Below are 26,304 nucleotides of genomic sequence, written 5' to 3' on the forward strand. Positions count from 1 at the left end.
CCGGTATGGGTGCCCCCAATATTTTTTATAAGTCGGCGCCCCTGGGGTGAACATATCAGACAACACAGCGATTCTTCAAACAGCTCTTGTTTATTCAGAGGCCAGAACAGAACTGAACTGAAGGGTTCAGTCAGCCTGCTTATATAGAGCTCCAGTACAACGTAACTGTAACAACTTTCTAAAACTATGCAATCACTGAACGTCCCTTTCGATCCTTCATTTGCATAACTATCTACAGTATCCCCCTGCTGGCCCAGGGTGAGAACTTCAGTACATAACACTAGGGTTGCCATATTTTTGGCAAAATTGTTGAACTTTTTTCAGTTTTGCCCAGAGTTGTTGAGCTTTCTTTTTTTGAGCTCTTTTTAAGGAAATCCGCCAAAATCTGCACTTCCAACATGGGTCGCCGTAAGTCCGCACACTGAAGTGATTTCCACCTGGACACATTCCGACGGCCGAATCCTGAAAACGTCCGGAAAACTCTGGACAACCCCACCACTCACAGAGTTACAACGCCCAGAATCCCTGAACTAACAACATGAGCAAAACCCGTTATGAGTAAAGAAAATGTTTCAAAGGTGCTTTGAGGGTAACATACCCTCAAGGTGTCCTGATTTTCCAAGGACAAAGTTCAGAATTATGAAATTCGTCCCAACTTCTGATTTGATCCCAGAATATCCCCATTTCCCCTGCCAGTAACACTGGAATGAAGGGGTTTTCTGAGGACGTTGGAAAGCTTGTGTCCCGTGTCCCGTTGGTATTGTGGTGGTGGAAATACTCTGTGGCAAGGGATAACTCAGACTGAAATACCCAGGTGTCAAAAAATGTTATTTATGAATTTGCATTTAGGCAAATCTTGGGTGCCGTGCCGAGTAGTGATGTATGGAAGGGAGAGCTGGACCATAAAGAAGGCTGATCGCCGAAGAATTGATGCTCTTGAATTCTGGTGCTGGAGGAGACTCTTGAGAGTCCCATGGACTGCAAGAAGATCAAACCTCTCCATTGTGAAGGAAATCAGCCCTGAGTGCTCACTGGAAGGACAGATCCTGAAGCTGAGGCTCCAATACTTTGGCCACCTCATGGGAAGAGAAGACTCACTGGAAAAGACCCTGATGTTGGGGAAGATGGAGGGCACAAGGAGAAGGGGACGACAGAGGACGAGATGGTGGGACAGTGTTCTCGAAGCTACGAACATGAGTTTGACCAAACTGTGGGAGGTAATGGAAGACAGGAGTGTCTGGCGTGCTCTGGTCCAGGGGGTCACGAAGAGTCGGACATGACTAAACGACTAAAAACAACATTTAGGCAAAACTACTGAATTCACTATGTTTCTAAAGCACTATGGCAGTGATGGTATAGCTGTCAAGCACATTATTTGTATGCAAGCCCAGGGAACATTTTAGGTCTTTCAGAGACCATTTGTGGGCTCATGTACCCCTCTATTCTGTCTTGGATAGACCGCACCTGGTGTCCTGTCTTCAGTTCTAGACACCACAATTTAAGACGGATGTTCACAAGCTGGAACGGGTGCAGAGGAGGGCGACAAAGATGAAAAAGGGTTTGCCTGATGAGGAATGGTTGAAGGAGCTGGGCATGATTAGCCTGGAAAAGATGAGACTGAGAGGAGAGATGAAAGCCATCTTCAAATATCTCAAGGGCTGTCACATGGAGGATGGAGCAAGCTTGTTTTCTCCTGCTCTGAAAGGTAGGAACCGAACCCATGGTTTCAAGTTAGAAGAAATGGGAACATTCTTTCACATGTGGTGGACCTGTAAAAGGGTAAAAGAGTATTGGGAAATAATCCATAATGAATTGGGGGGGAAAATGTTTAAAAGTACTTGCTTAAAAAAACAGAGTCCTTTTTGTTGGGGATAATTCAGACGGAAATTCCCAGGTGTTAAAAAAGGTTATTTATGTATGCCACTATTGCGGCCCGTGTTTTGTTAGCCCCAAAATGGGAAATGAATGAGATCTCAGCCAAAGAAGAATGGCAACTTAAGCTGACAGAATATGCACAGCTTGCAGACTTGACATATAGAATAAGAGAACATGAACCTGCTTTTAGAGAAGATTGGAAAACGTTTATTGAATATATGGGGGGAAATTGTGCACACCTGAAAATGTCGGCAGCATCGAGATAAATTCAACAGCGTAAATAAGTTTTGACAAATGCAATAATGGAATATAGTGGGCACTCGGGTTGCGAACATGATCCATGCGGGATGCACATTCGCAACCTGCAGTGTTTGCAACCCACGTCTGCGCACACGCAGGTTGCGACTCGGCGCTTCTGCACATGCACAAAGTGCGATTTAGCGTGACCGCCGAAACCCAGAAGTAACCCGTTCTGGTACTTCTGGGCTTTGGCGGTCCGTAACCTGAAAAAACACAACCTGAAGCGGCTGTAACCCGAGGTATGACTGTACTGAATGGTTTAGTTTTTGTAAAATATGCAGGGATGTGTGATATGCAAAATGAACCGTGGAAAGAGAAGAAGGGAAGTCACTGATATTTTAAGGATGTTTGTTAAAATGAGTATTTTAAATTGCAAAACATAAAATTTAATAAAAATTATATATATATAAAAAGAAAAATGGCAGGGGGGGGGGGTGTAGTTGTATTTCTCGGTGCAAGGTCCCTTTCCTTTGAACCCTAGATCTTGCACTTCTAAGCTTTCACCCGAGCCAGTATGCAAGCTTTAAACGCAAGCTGTTTGAGGGTGATTGCTGAGGGAGAGTGCTGCAGCCTGTTCCTAGCTCCTGAATTTTCTTAAATGCTAACACATGACGTGGGGCCCCATCCAGGAGACTTAAGAGCTCTCCGCCCCTACATGAAGATAAAAAATATATGTATTTGGCACGCAAACAGCTCCTTTACTGTAAGGCCTAGCAAAGGGGCCTGGTTATGGCAAGGGAAAAATGTCGAGCCGCACCTCTCTGGGGCTTGGCTCTCTTGTCCCGACAGAGTCCAAGCTAAACAAAGAGTTTAGCTCACAGATGAAACTGGTTAAGGGGAAATTGGGGAGGGGGCTTGCAGCCTGCCTGCAGGAAGAGGCCAATCTATGGGGCGAGGTGAACGGGGCAGCATGGAAACGATTAAGCAAGTTCCCCGAAACAAGCAGGTTTGTGGGAAACCGGAAAGCATGCCCCACAAATGTGTGTCCCCCTAAAAAGGGGAGATCTCGTTTTTTATCGCAAGATAAATTCCGTACTTTGGATTTAAAGCACTGTTAAGACCAGTAGGGACGCGGGTGGCGCTGTGGGTTAAACCACAGGGCCTAGGACTTGCTGATCAGAAGGTTGGCGGTTCGAATCCCCACGACGGGGTGAGCTCCCATTGCTTGGTCCTAGCTCCTGCCAACCTAGCAGTTCGAAAGCACGTCAAGTGCAGGTAGCTAAATAGGTACCACTCCAGTGGGAAGGTAAATGGCGTTTCCATGCGCTGCTCTGGTTCGCCAGAAGCAGCTTAGTCATGCTGGCCACATGAACTGGAAGCTGTACGCCGGCTCCCTTGACCGATAAAGCGAGATGAGTGCTGCAACCCCAGAGTCGTCCGCGACTGGACCTAATGGTCAGGGGTCCCTTTACCCTTTTGGAAGTGTAAAGAGAAGGAAGGCACTTTCTACCACATGTGGTGGATGTGCAAAATAACAAAAGCATTCTGGGAAATGATGTATAACAAGTTGGGAAAAAAAATGTTTAAAATAATGTTTGTGGAAAAACCAGAAGCTTTTTTACTAGGGATTTTAGGTGCAGAGATACCAAAGGAGCAGAAACGACTATATATGTACGCGGCACCATTTTGGTTGCCAGCATCTCGCAAGATTTCGCGGCACGTTTTCCCCTCGGAAAAAGTGCTTTTCTGTGGCAGAGGTCTTGCTTTGGGGCACTGTGCCTGGAAAATGCAGCGGGGGGGGTGTTGGGGGGGAGGAAGGAAACCACGAAGTGAGATCACGGCAAACCCAAACGGCCGGCGTGCTCTCATGAGAAAGAACAGGAAGACGGCGTCCAGGAAAATGGCATTCCAAATTTTGACCGTAGGGTCAAACTCTCTTAAAGTCATCCAAGTTGGTGGCCGTCACAGGCTCCTGCAGAACAGATTTCCATAGATGAACAGCGCTGCACAAAGAAGTCTTTTCTTCCATCTGCCCTGAATTTTGGATCCCTTCCAGTCGGGATTCAGGCCTCATCATGGGACTGAAACTGCTTTGGTCGCGCTGGTTGATGATCTCCGGCGGGCTAGGGACAAAGGTGAGAGCTGTTTCCTAGTTCTGCTTGATCTCTCAGTGGCTTTTGATACCATTGACCATAACATCCTTCTGGACCGTCTAGAGGGGCTGGGAGCTGGGGGCACTGTCCTACAGTGGTTCCGCTCCTTCCTCCTGGGCCGGGTTCAGAAAGTGGTGGGGGGGGATGAGTGTTCAGACCCCTGGGCTCTCACTTGTGGGGTGCCTCAGGGTTCTGTCCTCTCCCCCATGCTTTTTAATATCTAAATGAAGCCACTGGGAGAGATCATCAGGGGGTTTGGGCTGGGTGTTCATCAATATGCAGATGATACCCAGCTCTACCTCTCTTTTAAATCAGAACCAGTGAAGGCGGTGAAGGTCCTGTGTGAGTGCCTGGAGGCAGTTGGAAGATGGATGGCGGCTAGCAGATTGAGTCTGAATCCTGACAAGACAGAAGTACTGTTTTGGGGGGACAGGAGGCAGGCGGGTGTGGAGAATTCCCTGGTCTAAAATGGGGTAACTGTGTCCCTGAAGGACCAGCTGCACAGCCTGGGAGTCATTCTGGACTCACAGCTGTCCATGGAGGCGCAGGTCAGTTCTGTGTCCAGGGCAGCTGTTTACCAGCTCCATCTGGTATGCAGGATGAGACCCTCCCTGCCCGCGGACTGTATCGTCAAAGTGGTGCATGCTCTGGTTATCTCCCGCTTGGACTACTGCAATGCCTACTGACTCTGATATTAGAGGAGGTGCATGCATAGATAGCCAGACTGAGGGATTGACTATTCACTCGGAGAATCGTAACTCCGGGCCAGGGCCAGCCCAAGACATTTTGCCACCCGAAGCAGACCCCAAAATGGTATCTCCCTTCCCCGTCAGGAAAGAAAGGGTGAGGGAAGACCTACGTCGCAGACAAGGGGAAAAAGAATGATCAACATCATTATCTGCTGCCCCATGGATCTTGCCGCCTGAGGCATTCGCCTCATCTTGCCTCATGGGTGGGCTGGCCCTGCTCTGGATGAGGAATCAACGTCTCCTAACAACTCTCAGCACCCTGAACAAACTACAGGTCCCAGGATCCCTTGGGGTGGGCAGCCATGAGCATTAAACTGGTCTTAAAAGTAAAGGGACACCTGAACATTAGGTCCAGGCGTGGCCAACTCTGGGGTTGCGGCGTTCTTCTCGCTTTATTGGCCGAGGGAGCCAGCATTCAGCTTCCGGGTCATGTGGCCAGCATAACTAAGCCGCTTCTGGCGAACCAGAGCAGCACACGGAAACGCCGTTTACCTTCCCACCGGACTGGTACCTATTTATCTACTTGCACTGGTGTGCTTTCGAACTGCTAGGTTGGCAGGAGCAGGGATCGAGCAACGGGAGCTCACCCCGTCGCGGGGATTCGAACCGCCGACCTTCTGATCAGCAAGTCCTAGGCTCTGTGGTTTAACCCACAGTGCCGCCCGCGTCCCTGCTGGTCTTAACAGTGCTTTAAATCCAAAGTACGGAATTGTTCCAGGTCTCAGCAGTGCAGAATAAAATGGAACAAACTTGGAAACTATTAACACAACTTAAAATCCAGACAAGCTTTTAATTTTCCATTTTGGGGTGTTGTTGTTTTTTAAACACCTGGTTCCGATATTTTACCTGGTTTTTAAGTTACTGCAGCTGACTATTTGTTCCGAATGCTTTTGTGATATACTGGTTTTAAACAATCTAAGCCGCCCAGCGGTGCTGCGAGGGTGGAGTGCACATTTTCTAAATTACTAAAGCAATAAATAAAGGGCAGGCTGTGAACCTGTGCCCCCGAGTGTGTCTTCCTCTCTCGAGTTCCTGAAATTCAGAGGTGGTGCAGAACATTAATGAGAAAACCAGATCCCCCGGACCAACAGGCCATTAAGGCTCAGTTTGCTCCTCCTCTAAACATTTCTGAAAAGTCTTTCTCCCCCACCCCCACCCCGTGTGTGTGTGTGTGTGTGTGTGTCAACTTCCTGTCTGGAAAATCCCTGCAGCTGTTTCAGCTCAGCTTTCACTGTGATTTCATGTTACCACGAGCAATTTATTTTGCATTGCTCCAGCAGGAGTGATGCCCATTTGAGCAGCCTGTCTCTGTGCATCAACTTCCTCCTTCTTTGCCAGCTTTGTGAACAACAACAAAATAATAATAATAATAAATTTTATTTATACCCCACCCAGGGCGGCTAACACCAATAAAATTACAGGAACAACATAATAGGAAAAAGCTAATTTAAAAGGCAGTTTAAAATGCAATTTAAAATTCAGCCCCATTTTTAAAATGGCCCATAGATCTTCTTCTTCTTCTCGTCATCATCATCATCATCAAACCGCAATGTTCATTCACTGCAGCGTATCTTCGACACCCCAACATTGACAAGCAGTGAGCACACAGGAGGCTGCCTTCAACTGAGCCAGACCTCTGGGTCCAACGAGCTTAGTACTGTCAACACAGGCTGGCAGCAGCCAGTTGCGTCAAGTCCGTGGACTAGGGGCTGGCGGCTCCTTCGCCAAAGCCCATGAAGATTCTGCTCGGATTAGGGAGGCAGGCACGATGTTCTAGGGGGTCCAAGAGCCCTTCCGCCATCTGCCCAAAGTCCGCCCAGCTTTGGGGAGGCAGCAGCAGGGCTCCAACATCTTGTAAAGGTAAAGGGACCCCTGACCATCAGATCCAGTCGTGTCCGACTCTGGGGTTGCGGTGCTCATCTCGCTTTATTGGCCGAGGGAGCCGGCGTACAGCTTCCGGGTCATATGGCCAGCAGGACTAAGCTGCTTCTGGCAAACCAGAGCAGCGCAAGGAAATGCCGTTTACCTTCCTGCCGGAGTGGTACCTATTTATCTACTTGCACTTCAACATGCTTTTGAACTGCTAGGTGGGCAAGAGAAGGGACCGAGCAACGGGAGCTCACCCCGTCGTGGGGATTCGAACCGCCGACCTTCTGATCGGCAAGTCCTAGGATCTGGTTTAACCCACAGCGCCACCCGCGTCCCTCCAACATCTTGTAAGAGGCCCCAAAGCCTGAGAAGCTTCTGCCTCGCTTAGGGAGGGAGGGGCGATGCTGCCATGCGTGTTGCAACACCACCCCACCCCCGTATCGCCCTGGCAAGCTGCTGCCTCTGGCTCTAACTGTTCCCCTACACAAAAAAAATGCACTGCTCGCCACTGGCGGTAGCCAGTGAGATGCCGTGATTTGAACCCAAGACCTTCTTCATGCAGGTAGATGCTACCAATCAAAAATCCAGCTTCGAATGTATTTTGGAATTGTAAGGAGAAGGAAGGCACTTTCCACCACATGTGGTGGACGTGCAAGAGAACAAAAGCATTCTGGGAAATGATTTATAACAAGTTGAAAAAAAAGGTTTAAAATAACGTTTGTGGAAAAACCAGAAGCCTTTTTACTAGGGATTTTCGGTGCAGAGATACCAAAGGAGCAGAAACGACTATATATGTACGCGACGACAGCAGCGCGGATACTACGGGCCCAGAGATGGAAAGAAGATTAAAGTCCCGACCAGAGAGGAATGGCTGATGGAGATGATGGAACTATACCGAAATGGGGAAAATGACTGGGAAAATCGGAAACCAGGAAGAGAGAAACTTTAATAAGGGATGGGAGAAATTTACAAATTATTTAGGAGAACACTGTAAACAACTAAAAGCTTTGGCAGGATTTGAGTAACGCTTGTAATGTACTACAGTGGTACCTCAGGTTAAGTACTTAATTCGTTCCAGAGGTCCGTACTTAACCTGAAACTGTTCTTAACCTGAAGCACCACTTTAGCTAATGGGGCCTCCTGCTGCTGCTGCGCCGCCGTAACACGATTTCTGTTCTCATCCTGAAGCAAAGTTCTTAACCTGAAGCACTATTTCTGGGTTAGCGGAGTCTGTAACCTGAAGCGTATGTAACCTGAAGTGTATAACTCGAGGTACCACTGTGTAAGGTAAAAATGGATTTCAGTGGACGCTCGGGTTGCGAACGTGATCCGTGCAGGAGGCACATTCGCAACCCGCAGCGTCCGCAACCTGCAGCGGCACGTCTGCCCATGCACGGGTTGCGATTCGGTGCTTCTGCGCATGCGCAAAGCACAATTTAGCGGTTCTGCGCATGCGTGACGCCAAACCCTGGAAGTAACCTGTTCCGATACTTCCGGATTTCGCCGGTCCGCAACCCGAAAAAATACAACCTGAACTGTCTGTAACCCGAGGTATGACTGTATTTTAAGATAAATGGAGAAAATATATGATGCAGTTGAAAAAGACTGAAAATGGAAAGCATGGAAGGGTGGAAGTCTAAGGATTCAGGGAACATTTAGGTGTTGATGATTCTGTCTAATGTTTGAATTTACCATATTTTTCGTCCTATAGGGCGCACCGGCCCATAGGACGCACCTCGTTTTTTTGGGGGGGGAATGAATAAAAAAAATTATTCCCCCCCCCAGCCGTGGCTGCTGCCCCAAGCCTTGCACACGCCTGCCCGAAGCACGGGACACCCTCCAGAGGGCCACGCGTGCTTCGGGCAACAGGCTGCGGACACTCGCCAGGGCTGCAGGCTGCTGCCCGCAAGCCTTGTGAGCCCACAGGAATTCCCGCCGGGCTTTCAAGGCTTGCGGATAGCTTCCTGAAGCCTGGAGAGCGAGAGGGGTCGGTGCGCACCGACGCCTCTTCCTCTCCAGGCTTCAGCGAAAGCCTGCATTCGCCCCATAGGACGCACACACATTTCCCCTTCATTTTTGGAGGGGGAAAAGTGCGTCCTATGGGGCGAAAAATACGGTAAATGTGTAGTGTAAAACTGAATTTTTTATTTTTTTTTTAAAAAAAGGCAGAAATCCATACCTGTATGGAATTTTCCTGCTTGACCCTTCCCCTCTGGTTAATTTTTTTGTTTTTGGAGATGGATTGCTTCCCTGTCTTCCTCTTTGCAGGTTGCCTGGGGTACGTGGACTGGGGGAGATCAGCCTGGGCTACACCGTCCAACACATCCGGACTGCAGATAATGCAGGAGCAAAAACACCTCTTTTGCCCTTCCCCGTTAAATGTGAGCTGTGGAACCAAACGCTTCGCCCCTCTCCATTTTTTTGAGATATCCGCTGAGGCGCACAGCACCGAGCCACCGTGTTGTCTTTGGACCGTGGCGACTTTGGAACGAGGCCGCAAACCGTGATCCAGTTTCCCTTCCTCCTTGCGGGCCAAAGTCAACAAATTGTCCAGGCAGGAACTGGCAAAATGCAGAATCGGGAGGAATTGTTAGCGCTGTAGGGTCTGTAAGGAGAGACGGGTCAGCCCCAAAGCTGCATCTGGTGATGTCTGGATTGCAGAAGTCTTGAGCCAACAGAGATAGCTCAGCTGGGAGAGCACAAGACTCGTACTCTCAGGGTTGGGGGTTTGAGCCCCATGTTGGGCAAAAGATTCCTGCATTGCGGGGGGTTAAGCTATGGTTTTCCTAGTAGTGATGTACGGAAGTGAGAGCTGGACCATAAAGAAGGCTGATGGCTGAAGAATTTTTGCTTTTGAATTCTGGTGCTGGAGGAGACTCTTGAGAGTCCCATGGACTGCAAGAAGATCAAACTTCTCCATTCTGAAGGAAATCAGCCCTGAGTGCTCACTGGAAGGACAGATCCTGAAGCTGAGGCTCCAATACTTTGGCCACCTCATGAGAAGAGAAGACTCCCTGGGAAAAACCCTGATGTTGGGAAAGATGGAGGGCACAAGGAGAAGGGGACGACAGAGGACGAGATGGTGGGAGTGTTCTCGAAGAGACCAGTGTGAATTTGACCAAATTGTGGGAGGCAGTGGAAGACAGGAGTGCCTGGTGTGCTCTGGTCCAGGGGGTCATGAAGAGTCGGACATGACTAAACAACAACCACAGACTAAATGACCCTTGTGGTTTTTTCTACCTCCATGATTATGCCGTGAGGTGCTCTTGCCTTTTTCTTTCCTTAAGACTACTACTACTACTACTACTACTACTACTACTACTACTAATAATTTATTAATATCCCGCCCTCCCCAGCCAAAGCCGGGCTTAGAGCGGCTAACAACAGTAAAAATAACACCATCTACATAAAATCACAATCAATTAATTGAAATACATTCTAAAATCAATTCATTCTAAAATCAATTCAGAATCAAATTAATGGCAACCATTGGGGTGGGGTGCTATGAGGATTACCAAAGGAGGGGGTCAAGACTGTGCCTTGGCCAAAGGCCTGCTGGAACACCTCTGTCTTGCAGGCCCTGCAGAAAGATGTCAAGTCCCACAGGGCCCTAGTCTCTTGTGACAGAGCGTTCCACCAGATTGGGGCCAGTACTGAAAAGGCCCTGGCTCTGGTTGAGGCCAGCCTAACCTCCCTGTTGCCCGGGATCTGCAATATGTTTTTGTTTGAAGGCGGCCCCATAGGTACAAGGGTCCTAGGCTGTATAGGGCTTTAAAGGTTAAAACCAGCACCTTGAACCTGATCCTGTACTCCACTGGCAGCCAATGCAGCTGATATAGCACCGGGTGACAGAGGACCCCGTAAGGAGTCTCACCGCGGCATTCTGCACCCGCTGGAGTTTCTGGGTCAGTCTCAAGGGCAGCCCCGTGTAGAGTGAGTTACAATAATCTTCTCTCCAGCTCAAGGGTTCTCAGCATAGCTGTCAACTTTTCCCTTTTCTTGTGAGGAATCCTATTCAGAATAAGCGAACTTCCCTTAAAAAAAGGGAAACGTTGACAGCTATGGTTCTCGGTCCTCCTCCATCTAATTTTGGCTTCAGGTGCACATTGTTCCTGGGCCTTCTCTCCAGGAAAGGCAAATCCCACTTCTGACACCAATGTTGCATAACTCGGACACCATCCCCGCTCTCTGCTGAGCAATTGGAGGATCCCAGGGGGGTTCCAGGCACTCACTCCGGTTTTGTGCTCCTTTGGGAGAACTGAAGATGGAGCAGAGACTGTGGTAGTTTTAAGAAATGATTTATTCACCTTCAGTCTGCATGGAAGGGAGCCCAGATATTACAGTATGGTCATTCCAAGAGGCACTGTTCCCCACATAGCAAAGCAGCCCTGGAGTCCAAGGCATCTCTCCCAATCATAGCTGTCAAAGTTTCCCTTTTTTAAAGGGAAATTCCCTTATTCTGAATAGATTTCTCGCAAGAAAAGGGAAAAGTTGACAGCTATGCTCCCGATCACGAGAGTTGGGATGGGACACATAATCCCAGCACCTTTCGCAGGTAAGAAGGGTGTGTGTAGATACTAAGCTATTGTTCCAAAGACAAAATATACCGTATTTTTCCATCTATAAGACACCCCCCATGTATAAGGCGCCCCCTATTTTTGGGGACTCAGATTTAAGAAAATGGGGGGGAGATGTATCTGTGTATAAGACGCCCCCAAATTTTGGACATTATTTTTAAGGGGGGGGAAAAAACCTAGTCTTATACACGGAAAAATACGGTATATCCATTGCCCCACCCACTTTTACCTCTAGTCCCACCTGCCTGAGATTGGCGTATGGCCCTTAGAAGATGGCCCACGAAGAAACATGGCCCTCAGGCTGAGCGACGGTTCCCCACTCTTGGCTCAATGTATAGATTCAGGTCAGACCAAAGAAAGCGTCCACACAAAAAGGGACATTGCGCAGAGCGAACATAAACCCGAGACGCCGGCTGCATTATTAGAAGAATTGAGGTTTATTTGTGTCTCATTAAGACGGAGGCCATTCCACAGAATCCATTGACGAGGTAGTCACCAAAGGATATACTCCTTGTCTCCTACGACTGGGTTGTCTCTGAAAGATGCCCAGCTCCAGGGGAAAAGTCTGAGACCAGCAGCCATCATGCAACAACAATACAGGGCCTTTTCTGTGGTGGCTCCCCGTTTGTGAAATGCTCTCCCCAGGGAGGTCTCGCCTGGCTCCATCATTACACACCTCCTTTTTAAACCTGGGCTTTGGGGCCCGAACTGGAAAAGTTTCAAGTTTGATGTTTTATCGTGTTTTTAATATTCTGTTGGGAGCCGCCCAGAGCGGCTGGGGAAGCCCAACCAGATGGGCAGGGTATAAATCATAATTTGTTGTTGTTGTTCAGCTGCTCCAGAGGGGAGGACCCAAACAAGTGCATGGGGCTGACCTTTAAAGGCCTAAATGGCCTCGGTCCAGTAGACCTGAAGGAGCGTCTCCACCCCCATCGTTCTGTCCAGATGCTGAGGTCCAGCTCTGAGGGCCTTCTGGCAGTTCCCTCACTGTGAGAAACGCTACAGGGACCCAGGCAGAGGGCCTTCTCGGTAGTGGCTCCCGCCCTGTGGAATGCCCTCCCATCAGATGTCAAGGAAATAAACAACTACCTGACATTTAGAAGACATCTGAAGGCAGCCCTGTTTAGGGAAGTTTTTAATGTGTGATATTTTCATGTATTTTTAATCTTTGTTGGAAGCCGCCCAGAGTGGCTGGGGAAACCCAGCCAGATGGGCAGGGTACAAATAATAAATTATTATTATTATTATTATTGAAAATGCTGGTGCCAGGAGAGCCTTCAGCACCCTTGACGCTGGGATTTGAGAGTCCATCAGCGTCTGGAGGGTCCCAGCGATCCCCGTTTCTGACCCACAAAAATGAACTCTGCTTCATAGTTCGCACCCATTGTGAAGCAAGGCCGACAGTCTCTCCACTCGCACCCGCAACTGGAGCCTTGTGATAATAACACAGGGCAGATTTGCTGCAGGGATGACTGGCGGCTGTGCAAAATATCTTGCGTGCTCAGAAAAGAAAAAGCAACTCAACACAAACCATTGTTAGGGGAACAGCCGGACAACGCGTCAGACTTTAAACTACGGAAGTCTCATAAATAGTATTTACACCCGTTAAAGCCATTTTCTTTCGGTTTTTTGTCTGAGATTGGCAGGGCCGCCAGAGATTCCTAGTGCGAGATTCACTCGGCGCTGTCCTCCAGCGGCTCCTCTGCGTTAATTATCACTGATAGGAGAGGAATCTGATTAATCTGGCAGGGATGTGGAGCTGGGCAATCTTCTCCAAGGCTGGCTGACCGACGGCGCGTCTCAGGCTGAGTCGGCAGAGCTGGGACAAACTCAGAGGGGTTTCTGGAGTGGGAATGAGGGAAGAAATCGCAATCGTCACTTCAGAGCTCTACAAACCCATTGGGACGAATAAGGACGGAAAGATCAGTCAATTCTAAATTCTCTCCGCTTCTAGTTCTTCCACTCTTAAATTCCATTCCCCATATATCTGCAGTAATTTGCGATTTTTTAAAAAGCAAAAATAAAGCTTACGGAAATCATTTTGCATTTTAGTGCAAATCCCTCCCAAGAAACACATTTTCGACTGCAGCTTTGAATAATGCATAGATTCCTGCAAGCAATTCCTCCTTTTTTTGTACTTTTTATGCACTCCCCCCGCTCGCACACCGAACGCATGCATATTTTGTAAAGGTTGTTTGGCTGGAGAACTGCAACACAAAATTCAGATATACAGTGGACGCCTGGGTTGCAAACGTGATCCTGTTCGCAACCCACAGCATCTGCAATCGCGTCTGCGCATGCACGGGTTGTGATTCAGCATTTCTGCGCATGCACAAAGAGCGATTTAGAGCTTCTGTGCAACCACCAAAAACCAGAAGTAACCCGTTCTGGTACTTCCAGGTTTCAGAGGTCCGTATCCTGAAAAAACACAACCTGAAGCGGCTGTAAGCTGAGGTATAACTATATTAAAGGATCCCTGACTGTTAGATCCAGTCGCGGACGACTCTGGGGTTGCGGCGCTCATCTCGCTTTATTGGCCGAGGGAGTCAGCATACAGCTTCCAGGTCATGTGGCCAGCATGACTAAGCCGCTTCTGGCGAACCAGAGCAGCGCACGGAAATGCTGTTTACCTTCCCGCCAAAGCGGTACCTATTTATCTACTTGCACTTTGACGTGCTTTCGAACTGCTAGGTTGGCAGGAGCAGGGACCGAGCAACGGGAGCTCACCCCATCGCGGGGATTTGAACCGCCGACCTTCTGATCTGCAAGCCCTAGGCTCTGTGGTTTAACCCACAGCACCACCCACATCCCTTATGACTGTATTAGCAGTGCGTCTTCAAGAAACAGCTGCATGGGGCACACAACCTAGGAAAGCATCGTCAATGAAAGATGACAAAGGTGCCGCAACCCGCCAGCAGGAGGCAGCGACAAGACCCCACTCACTTTCGAAATGCTCAAAGCACTTGGCAGCCTGGCTGCTCCTCCAGGCATAGTCGGAAGGCTTCTTCCCCCGGTTGTCTCTGGCATAAACGTTCCCCCCAAACTCCACCAGCATCTCCACCAGATCGGCGTTCTTCACCTTGGCGGCGTGGTGGAGGGCCGTCTCGTGCAGCTTGGCCGCGTTGACGTTGGCCCCTGGCGACGACAAAGCGGTCAGGTTGGAGGAAGAGTTGCTCGCGGCCTCCACGCAGAACTCGAACCTTTGCCTAAAGCAGCGGTTCTCAACCCGTGGGTCCCTAGATGTTGTTGGACTACAACTCCCATCACCCCTGAGCTCTGGCCTTTGCTAGCCAGGGATGATGTGAGTAGTAGTCCTGCAACATCTGGAGACCCCCAGGTTGAGAACTGCTGGCATAAAGCATCGATAGGCAAACTAAGGCCCGGGGGCCGGATGCGGCCCAAATGCCTTCTAAATCCAGCCCGCGGATGGATCCTCAGGATTTTTGCTTTGGGCTATCCCAAACTCACCGTCAAATCATATGTCTGTGGTTTTTCTCCTCTAAAAACTAGGTGCGTCTTATGGTCAGGTGTGTCTTATGGAGCGAAAAATACGGTAGCCTGATTCTTGTCAGAAACGGGAGACGTGTGTCTTGAAACAGACAAGGAGATCGCTCTGATCAGTGACAAAATCAAGACTATTCGCTGGGGAGCCGACAGCGGCAGTTCCAGCAGCAGCAATATCGCTGCTCACCAATTGGCGACAGAAACGTGGCGATACAGGGTGGTGCATAGAAATCAGGGTGGGTTTTTTTGGTCTAGGGTAGGGAACTCCCACCATCACTGACCTCGGCTGACCCCAACAGCACCCCGAAGCAAATAATAGTCTACAGAAGGGTTTCCCAAACTTGTTTCTCCAGCTGTTTTGGGACTACAACTCCCAGCATCCCTAAGCTAGTAGGGCCAGTGGTCAGGGATGATGGGAGTTGTAGTCCCAAAACAGCTGGAGACCCAAGTTTGGGAAACTCTGATCTACAGCGCAAAAAGGGGCACAAGCTTTGGATTGTAAATCAGGCCAAAAAGAATGGCGAAGTGAAGTGTTTGTAAGAAATTTGGAAAACCAATAATTATTTTTTTAAAAAAAATGGCGAAGTGAAAGTGTTAAAATCAAGATGTGGAAAATATGGAAACAACGAGAAGAGTTAGGACTGAGATGTGGAGATATGCTTCAGAGGTCCCGACTGTGGAGAGCTCCGAAAAATTAATGATTATAATTTGGTCTTTTTTCATTTTAGTTTTTTTATTTTAATTGGATTATTATGATTGGATAGATTAACTGGATGTTCCTATTGGAAAATTAATAAAAATGATTTAAAGAAAACAAACAAAAAGAATGGCGAAGTGGGGGCTGGCCCACACACCCCCACACACCTGCGTTAAGCAGTATCTTCACGCAGTCCAGATGCTCTCTAGCGCACGCCACGTGCAAAGGGGTCCCAAAGTGACAATCGTGAGCTTCCAGGTTGGCACCGACATCAATAAGGAGACGCACGCACTCAGCACTGCCTTTGAAAAAAGAACAGAGGACGGCAACTCAATGGAAAACTTTGAAGGTTGTCAGGAACAACACCCCACAAGTTGAACTCTGCCCAAGCTGTTGTTGCCTTACGAAACGATACGATCATGTTTATTGTCATTGTCCCATACAGAACAATGAAATTGAAAAAAATCTACATCAGACATTCAAAAACCAACAAGCTTGCTATCCCAGCTATCTTAGCCTGGTTAACCACCTAAAAACTCTGATACCCCATAATTAAATACAATATACTCCCACAGAGACTGACTTAAAGGGTAAAGGGACCCCTGACCATTAGGTCCAGTCGTGGCCGAGTTGCGGCTCTCATCTCGCTTTACTAGCCAAGGGAGCCGGCGTACAGCTTCCGGGACATGTGGCCAGCAGGACTAAGCCACTTCTGGCGAACCAGAGCAGCGCACGGAAATGCCGTTTACCTTCCCTCCGGAGCGGTACCTATTTTAATGTATTTTAATCAACTTGTTTTTATTATTGGTTGTTAGCCGCCCAGAGCCTGGTCTTGGCTGCGGAGGGTGGGGTATAATTATTATTATTATTATTATTATTATTATTAATCTACTTGCACTTTGACGTGCTTTCAAACTGCTAGGTTGGCAGGAGCAGGGACCGAGCAACGGGAACTCACCCTGTCGTGGGGGTTCGAACCGCCGACCTTCTGAGTAGCAAGCCCTAGGCTCTGCGGTTTAACCCACAGCGCCACCCGCGTCCTTACACTGCGTTTAAAATCGCATTTGGATAAAAGCTGTTTCTCAGGTGGCTAGTCCTGGTCTTTATAACCCTGTACCTTCTTCCAGAAGGCAGAAGCTGAGAGAGATCATTTCCGGGGTGCGCACTATCCTGCGCTATCTCTGCAGCTTTCTTATGGCACCTGGAGGCATAGATTTGATCCAAGGTGGGAAGAGGGCATCCAATTATTCTCTCCGCAGTCTTTGTAACCCTGGACAGCATTGGTTTTTTCCCTGACCGTGCAGCTCCCAAACCACACACACAGACTATGTTAATATACTCCATCCTGACCTGCTTACCATTCATGCAGGCCTCGTGGAGCGGGGAGGCCGTGTAGAGCGGAGGGTTGACTTTTGCCCCGTGCGAGAGCAGGATTTTCACGCAGTCGATGCTCCCAGAGGCGCAGGCATCGCACAGAGGGGTGCTGCCGTCTATGTTCCGGGCGTCCACCTGCGAGATCGTAGCAAAATCACAGAATGGTCAAGTTGGAAGGGGAACCCCAGCGGTCATCTAGCCCAACCCCCTGCGACGCAGAAATCTTTTGGCCCAATGTGAGGTTCGAACCCACAACCAGGGTGGATAAAAATCAATGGTTTTTTTAAAAAAAGAAAAATTAAATATTCAGGGCAATACAGTATTATTATTATTATTATCATTTTTATATTGCCCTACATCCGTAGATCCCAGGGTGGTTCACAACATAAAATTACAACATGAAAAGCTAATAATACAAATAAGAACAAATATGACCCAATAACCCCCCATTTTTGCCTGGGGCCCAAAGGTGTACAGTGGTACCTTGGTTGTCAAACACCTTGGTTCTCAAACGCCGAAAACCTGGAAGAAAGTGTTCCGGTTATCGAACGTTTTTTAGAAGCCGAACGTCCGATGCGGCTGGCAGCTATTGTTTTCTGGGCGCCTGCACCAATCAGAAGCTGCGCCTTGGTTTTCGAACATTTCGGAAGTCAAACGGAGTTCCGGAACGGATTAAGTTTGGTACCTTTGTTTTTGCTATTTATTTTGCGTTGTTTTTGAGGATTTTTCAGTGAATTTGTTTTTGTGACTGTGTGGAACCCAGTTCAGCTACTGATTGATTGATTGATTGATTGGAGTGACTGCAGAAATGGATATTTCCGAACAATGGCTATCATCAGTGCAGGTAAGAAAAAATAATAATCTTAATTTTTATCATCTACAATACCGTCTTATTTATTTTATAGTACGGCACATGGATTATTGCTTTCATTTTATGGATCAATGGTCTCGTTAGATAGTAAAATTTGTGTTAAACTGCTGCTTTAGGGATTGTTTTTTAAAAGTCTGGAACAGATTAATCTGCTTTGCATGACTTTCTATGGGAAAGAGGGCCTTGGTTTTGGAACGCGTTGGTTTTGGAACAGACTCCCATAACGGATTAAGTTTGAGAACCAAGGTAAAAAAGGTAAAGGGACCCCTGACCATTAGGTCCAGTCGTGGCCGACTCTGGGGTTGTGGCACTCATCTCAATCTATGGCCGAGGGAGCCAGCGTACAGCTTCCGGGTCATGTGACCAGCATGAATAAGCCGTTTCTGGCGAACCAGAGCAGCGCACAGAAACGCCATTTACCTTCCCGCCTGAGTGGTACCTATTTATCTACTTGCACTTTGATGTGCTTTCGAACTGCTAGGTTGGCAGGAGCTAGGACCGAGCAACAGGAGGTCACCCCGTCGCGGGGATTCGAACCACCAACCTTCCGATCAGCAAGTCCTAGGCTCTTTGGTTTAACCCACAGCGCCACCCGTGTCCTACTGAGTAATGAAGGCATCTGGTGGGGGTTCTCTGAGCTACAAACCTGGGCTCCTGCAGCTAGGAGCATTTGCACGCACTGTGTCTGTCCGCGCAGGCTGGCTTCGTGCAACGGCGTGATGGAATCATACGTGACCAGGTTGACGCAGGCGCCGTTGGCAATGAGCTCCTGCAGCTGGAGGATCTCCCCTCTCCTGGCCGCCTCGTGAACCGGCGTCCTGTCCACCCAAAACCCTGCGGAGGCAAGGTTGTGGAAAGAAAGAATAACATTTACAGCCTGTAATGCTTTGAAAGAGAATATGATGAAAATGATGTATAGATGTTATATTACAGGCAGTGAAGGTCCTGTGTGAGTGTCTGGAGGCGGTTGGAGGATGGATGGCGGTTAACAGATTGAGGTTGAATCCTGACAAGACAGAAGTACTGTTTTGGGGGGGACAGGAAGCGGGCAGGTCTGGAGGACACCCTGATCCTGAATGGGGCAACTGTGCCCCTGAAGGACCAGGTGCGCAGCCTGGGAGTCATTCTGGACTCACAGCTGTCCATGGAGGCGCAGGTCAATTCTGTGTCCAGGGCAGCTGTTTATCAGCTCCATCTGGTACGCAGGATGAGACCCTACCTGCCTGCAGACTGTCTCGCCAGAGTGGTGCATGTTCTGGTTATCTCCCGCTTGGACTACTGCAATGCACTCTACGTGGGGCTACCTTTGAAGGTGACTCGGAAACTACAACTAATCCAGAATGCGGCAGCTAGACTGGTCTCTGGGAGCGGGCGCCAAGACCATATAACACCAGTCTTGAAAAACCTACACTGGCTCCCAGTACGTTTCTGAGCACAATTCAGAGTGTTGGTCTGACCTTTAGAGCCCTAAACCACCTTGGTCCAGTATACCTGAAGGAGCGTCTCCACCATCATTCTGCCTGGACACTGAGGCCCAGTGCCAAAGACCTTCTGGCGGTTCCCTCCCTGCGAGAAGTGAGGTTACAGGGAACCAGGCAGAGGGCCTTCTCGGTGGTGGCGCCTGCCCTGTGGAACGCCCTCCCAGCAGATGTCAAGGCAATAAACAACTATTTTACTTTTAAAAGACAACTGAAGGCGGCCCTGTTTAGGGAAGTTTTTAATGTCTGACACTGTATTGTTTTTAATATTAGATTGGAAGCCGACCAGAGTGGCTGGGGAAACCCAGCCAGATGGGTGGGGTATAAATAATAAATTATTATTATATTATTATTATTTCCTGGGAACGGGGTGTTGAAACAGCAAGGGAGCAGAGAAGAAGTGTTGCAAGAAAAGGCAGAAGTTCAAGGCTGCCCAGATTCTAGGAAACCTATTTCGGTCCTTTGAAACCATGATAGGGTCACATTCAAGGCATCATCTGGCAGTCCATACCTTGCAAACGTCCCGGTTTTCCAGGGACGGTCCCAGAATGACAGAAGCCATCCCAGTTTCGGATTTGATCCCGCAATCTCCTGCCTTTCCTTTTTTCCTCCCCTCCGCCTCTTGGAGAACAATTAAAAGTGGAGTTGCAAAAACAGAGTCCTGTTTCTACTGAAAATAAAATCCCTGCATCAAATGAATGAACGGCAAAACTGACAGACTAAGAAGGCCTTCCTGTAATTTTGAAGGAAAATGTCACCAATCCACCTAAAAAAAATGAATTGCAATACTTCCGCAGGCGGCCATTTCTTAGGAAACGCAGGGAATGTTTATTCCTTAATTGTAAATGGAGACTTATGCTGTCTACTCAGAAGTAATCCCCACAGTATTCGACGGAGCTTTCTCCCAGGTAACTGGGTAAATTAAAAGACGCCTGCTCCTTGGGAGAAAAGCAATGACAAACCTAGACAGCATCTTAAAAAGCAGAGACATCACCTTGCCAACAAAGGTCCGTCTAGTTCAAGCTATGGTTTTCCCAGTAGTGATGTATGGAAGTGAGAGCTGGACCATAAAGAAGGCTGATCGCCGAAGAATTGTTGCTTTTGAATTCTGGTGCTGGAGGAGACTCTTGAGAGTCCCATGGACAGCAAGAAGATCAAACCTCTCCATTCTGAAGGAAATCAGCCCTGAGTGCTCACTGGAAGGACAGATCCTGAAGCTGAGGCTCCAGTACTTTGGCCACCTCATGAGAAGAGAAGATTCCCTGGAAAAGACCCTGATGTTGGGAAAGATGGAGGGCACAAGGAGAAGGGGATGACGGAGGACGAGATGGTGGGACAGTGTTCTCGAAGAGACCAACATGAATTTGACCAAACTGCGAGAGGCAGTGGAAGACAGAAGTGCCTGGCGTGCTCTGGTCCAGGGGGTCACGAAGAGTCAGACACAACTAAACAACAACAACAGCCTTACACTGCAATCGGAAGCATTTTTACCCAGAATTATGTCCCACTGAGTTTAATGGGATTTATTCTCTGCTATGTTCTTGATTATTCTTAGTTTCCACCATCATTATTATATTCTGCCTTTTTTCTCTGTAGTTTACAGCTACAATTTCCTTTCCTTTCATTTATCTGTTGAAGGTATTGTACATCATCCCTTCCTTTGCACATTTTAAAAATATATATGTTGGAAGCCGCACAGAGTGACTGGGGCAACCCAGTCAGATAGGCAGGCTATAAATAATAAATTATTTATTATTATTATTATTATTATTATTATTATTATTATTATTATTATTATTATTATTGAATAGGATGCTCCCTATTTTCATTGGAGAAATGTTGGACGGTACGTAAATGATGATTTCGGATATTTCTTAATTTGTGATATATGGAAGTTGATACATGGCGGAAATGTTTTTTTTTAAAAAGGAATTGTAGGAAAACTCTTGAAAATGTGTTAATGTGTTAAAATAATGACCATTTAACACCTGTGCATATTCCTTCCTGTGTCAGTGACTTCAAATAAACAGGCTTACACTGGAGCTATTGGGTGAGTTATATATAACGTGCTATTGCAAAACTAATGTTTAACACGCAAAAAAGCAAAAAAATCAGTAAATGATTAACAATGGATTCCTCTACATTTTGCCTAGAAGTGAAGTGTGATTTAGGGATGCAACGTACGAATCTTTGACCCTAACAGCACACATTGGACTCACTCCATGAGGATTCTTGCTGTGCCCTTAACTACAGGAAGGGCAAAGGGTATGAGAAAGTTAAGCAGGGAATTTCAATTTCAGCTTTGGTCGCCTATCTGGCATGGGAGAAACCCAGGCCTCGATCTCACCCAAGTTAAGCACTTGAGCAACCACATTTACTCAGAAGTAAGGACGTGGATGCCGCTGCGGGTTAAACCACAGAGCCTAGGGCTTGCTGAAGAAGGTCGGCGGTTTGAATCCCCGCGACGGGGTGAGCTCCCGTTGCTCGGTCCCTGCTCCTGCCAACCTAGCAGTTTGAAAGCACAACAGCGCAAGTAGATAAGTAGGTACTGCTCCGGCAGGAAGGTAAATGGTGTTTCCGTGCGCTGCTCTGGTTTGCCAGAAGCGGCTTAGTCATGCTGCCCACATGACCCGGAAGCTGTACGCCAGCTCCGTCGGCCAGTAAAGCGAGATGAGCGCTGCAACCCCAGAGTCGGTCACGACTGGACCTAATGGTCAGGGGTCCCTTTACCCTTAAGCTCCACTATGCTCAATAGGCTTAATTCACTCAAGTGCTTACGATACTATTTTATCCTCTTGTGCGTTTTATATTTGGCTTCCTTTAGTGACGTTTTGAAATTTTTAACCTGCGACTCCCCTGTCAATTACGTTGCTTCGAAGGCAGACTTTATATCTGACGTTCTTCTGCAATGTTTTATTCTGGGTCGTTTTACTTTTTTTAGTTTTCGTGGGCTGAGAACCGCTTTGACGGTTTTCCTTGAAAATATAAATACAGGAACGAAATGAATCATTAGAAGCCCCAACGATTTCTGCAGAGCTGGACAGCTCTTCCCAACAAGAGCTGACAGTATTGACCAAAGGACAGCATATGTCTATTAAATAGGAAAAGAAATTGCACAACCACACAAATATATACACAAATATATGTACATACATACACAGACCTATTTCTATTCCTTCCTGTCCCCCATCACTGGTTTCCAGAGCTTAAAAATCAAGGACTGTTTGATTTCTTGAATACCCTTTACCTAGATCTACGCTTGTGTAACATTACTTTAAGCAACTAAAACTTTCCATTTGTAGCTTCTTAGAACCCGAGTCCTGAACTTAGTGACAGTTGTTGGGCATAGATTTCTCTGCTTGTGGGACACCTAACGTCTCATAAGTTTGTTTCAATGGTCAGTTGGGAAAATATTTAACTCATTAGATGATCTAAGCTGGTGAGAAATGAAATCTCAGCTAATTCACCGGTTCAGTGACAACTGGGCTGCAAACATACATGTCCCTTCGGAGATGTATTTAACCCAGGCCCCTCAGAGTGCAGCAAAATCAGTCACAGAAATTTGACTGCTGGTTAGCTCCTGTATTGCTTTGCATTTGTGAACTTAAAATTTTCTGTGTGTGTGTGATACTGAATTTCTTCTGCGTTTCCCGAATCGTTGCTTTTTGCCATCTTTTAAATTTACTGGCGAGTTCTACATGTCTGGTATGCCCCGCGGAGGAGCTTAAGGTCCACAAATGACAACACTTTGGAGGTCCCAAGTCGCAAGGTGGTCTCAACTAGGGCCAGGGCCTTATCAGTACTGGCCCCAACTTGGTGAAACGCTCTGTCACAAGATACCAGGGCCTTGCGGAATTTGACATCTTTCCGCAGGGCCTGCAAGACACAGCTGTTATGCCTGGCCTTTGGTTTGGACTCGGTCTGACCCTTATGTTTCCTCTCCCCTTACAGTTTTGATCTATGGGCTACTTTTAAAATTTGGCTGCATTTTAAATTGCATTTCAACCCGGATTTTAAATTGGTTCCCCCCCCCCTTATGTTTTTACTGTACTTTTACTGTAGTTAGCCGCCCTGAGCCTGGCTCTGGCCGGGGAGGGGAGGGGAGGGTATAAATAAAATTATTTATTATTTCACATATTGGACACGGGTGGTGCTGTGGGTTAAACCAACCTAGCAGTTCGAAAGCATGTCAAAGTGCAAGTAGATAAATAGGTACCACTCCAGCAGGAAGGTAAACGGCGTTTCCGTGTGCTGCTCTGGTTCGCCAGAAGTGGCTTAGTCATGCTGGCCACATGACCCGGAAGCTGTGCGCCGGCTCCCTCAGCCAATAAAGCGAGATGAGCGCCGCAACCCCAGAGTCGTCCACGACTGGACCTAACTGTCAGGCGTCCCTTGACCTTTTGATTGGCCACTTGTGACCAAGTGGGGATGCCCAGGTGCCAGGATGGTGCCTGAATTCTCCACCATCTGGAGGTGCAATGCCTGGGGATCCGTGGACCTTGCCTGTTTTCACACACTAGCAACACATCCTGTCAAATTCTATCTGTTACATTTTACCTGCACAATCCGAATGAATTTCAGGAACCTAGCCCAACACTCGAACCACACCACCACCCCGACTTCCTAGAGTATCTTCTGCTATGGGGCAGCTTGATAAATTAAGTAGGCCAAAAATATGGGGAAGCAAAAGGTCGCTTAGAGAAGGATCTGAAATATTCCCCTCGAAGCTTGTTTTATTCCGGATTGTTTTATTTGATGATTTGCTGTGTTGCAAACCGCTCTGAGATTCCCCCCCCCCCGCCTTTAAAATATAAAGAAATGAAATGAATTAATAGTAATAAAAATAACAAGCTCATTTAAAAAAAAAAAATAGCACCTAAACTTTTTTCAGTAGGAGGCCGGTCCACTGTCCCTCAGACCTTGTGGGGGGCCGGACTATATTCTTTGGGGGGAAAGAATGAACCCTATACCCCACAATTAACCCAGAGATGAATTTTAAATTCATTGGCCGCGACTGGACCTAATGGTCAGGGGTCCCTTGACCTTATTTCACATATTATGGCTTTGTAAGGCTCTGAATTGTGATGTTTGCTGTTAAGCCGCGTGGGGCGCAGCCCCCTGTGGGAAAGAGGCAGGTGATTTGAGTAAACTCAAGTCATCAATCAAATCACCCAAGTTGCGCATCCAGACAGTTCAGGCTTGATGTGGCTGCCCAGCCATAGCTGTCAAGCGTCCCTTATTTGGAGGGACAGTCCCTTATCCCAGCACCATGTCCCGCTGCTGTCCCTTATTGATGATGTCCCTTAAATTTCCCAGGTTTCAAAGGAAGCAGCTCCTCTCCCTCCCTCCCTGCCGGCCAGGGAAGAGGGAGGCTCCAACTGTGTTGCTTGGCTGCCCAGTTGGCCCCCACCCCGGCTTCCTCTCACCAGCCTCGGCCCCCGGCAACCCCTCCCCGCTGGGACTGGTGGGAGCCTTGGGCCCTTCCGCCGCCACCCTCCTCGCGGCCGCCGAACTGAGCGTCTCTGCCTGGGGCCTCCCCTCTGCCCATTGCCGCTGCTCCCGCTAGGACGTACTGTGGCTGCGCCGCCGAAGGACCCGGATGAGATGGGCAGCCTGGCATGGTCTATGAATTGCTGAGGAGCCTTGAGAGGAGAGCGAGGGCAACCATAGAGAAAGCAGTTCAGAGAGAGGAGGAAGAGGAGGAGGCGGAGGCGCGGGCAGGTGTTCCAAGGGCTACAAGGGAAGGGCCGCAAGCATAGATTTGTAGTGGTAGACTAGCATAGATGGTCTTAATCTGCGGGTTTACTTCGGGCGCTACTCCCCCCCACCTCCTCCCGCCCCGCCTGATGGAATTGAGAGCTGCAGAAAAGATACAGAACTGCAGCAGCATCTTTGTAGCTTGGACTTGCGAAAAGTGGTTGCTGCTTGTAGTTATTTAATTTCAGTGTTTTATCGGCTGGTGTCTTGAGCAGCAACCTCTGGAAACGAAGGGCTAAAAACCGGCGCTGCTCTCCAAAATTATCTGGTCCCTTTTAACTGGATAACTAAAATCCCTTATTTTGGCTGCTGGTCCCTTATTTTCAAAGCTGCTGGTCCCTTAGTTCCAAATCTGTAAATTGACAGCTATGTGCCCAGCTCGCAAAGGGTTAGCAACATGAGAAGGCAAAGTCCCAGTGGTACCCAGCTGCTTCTGATGGAGAGGGGATGTGGGGGACCAGCTTCTCCCCTCCCCATCCAGGCTCCCCAAAAACATGCCCCCCTCCCTCCCAACATTTCCAGCCCCCCACCCCTTCCTCCTTCAGCCCCCCACCCCCCTCCCCAACTCCCACTCACCAATCTCGCCCAGCACCGAGCTGCTAGCCATGGTCCTCTCCATAGTTGCTCAGCCCAAACTACAACTCCCATCAGCACCCAGAAAGGAGGAGGAGGAGGGAGGCGGGAGGAGGAGGAGGAGGAGCTCCCCGGCACTCCTGGGTCCCTCTTTTCTGTTGTTTATGATGGTGCTCAAGCGACATGGGGGTGGGGATCCAACGTCAGCAGGGGATGTGTCGCAAAGGATGCTGGGTGTTGTAGTTCCGCGCGCAGCTCCCGGGACGCAGGTCCTTATGTAATACTGCAGGGGGGGAAATGGGATTTTACAAGCGCGCGCCCGCGGCTCTGAGCAGGCTGTGGCTTCCTCTGGTCGAATAATCCGATTTTTCCTCTTTTTTCTTTGTTTCTTATACGCATTTTTTTATTTCTTCCCCAAATGCATTGCTCTGCCTTCCAACGTGCATGTTTTGCTGCATGGATACATGGCAGAAACGATGTTGTTGTTGTTTAGTCGTGTCCGACTCTTCGTTGAACACTGTCCCACCATCTCGTCCTCTGTCGTCCCCTTCTCCTTGTGCCCTCCATCTTTCCCAACATCAGGGTCT

At 48.3% G+C, this 26,304-nt stretch overlaps 1 protein-coding gene across 2 annotated transcripts; it reads right to left on the bottom strand.

Annotated features, from left to right (window-relative positions):
• Positions 1-11,877: 11,877 nt before the first annotated feature.
• On the bottom strand, positions 11,878-25,906 carry ASB13 (ankyrin repeat and SOCS box containing 13). Of its 2 annotated transcripts, none has more exons than XM_083700886.1 (6): positions 25,721-25,906; positions 18,556-18,743; positions 17,023-17,173; positions 15,830-15,966; positions 14,407-14,683; positions 11,878-13,305 (listed from the first exon to the last, which is right to left on the bottom strand). In XM_083700886.1, exons 1-6 carry the CDS (start codon positions 25,761-25,763, stop codon positions 13,178-13,180), a joined length of 924 nt encoding a protein of 307 aa, XP_083557012.1. In that variant the 5' UTR covers positions 25,764-25,906; the 3' UTR covers positions 11,878-13,177. The 2 variants fall into 2 exon arrangements, with proteins under 2 accessions (XP_083557012.1, XP_083557013.1); XM_083700887.1 differs by having other exon boundaries at positions 14,407-14,598; positions 15,832-15,966; positions 25,721-25,905.
• Between the last annotated feature and the right edge of the window lie 398 nt (positions 25,907-26,304).

The sequence above is a fragment of the Podarcis gaigeae genome, assembly GCF_964106915.1.
Source record: "Podarcis gaigeae genome assembly, chromosome: 10".
Lineage (NCBI taxonomy): Eukaryota > Metazoa > Chordata > Lepidosauria > Squamata > Lacertidae > Podarcis > Podarcis gaigeae.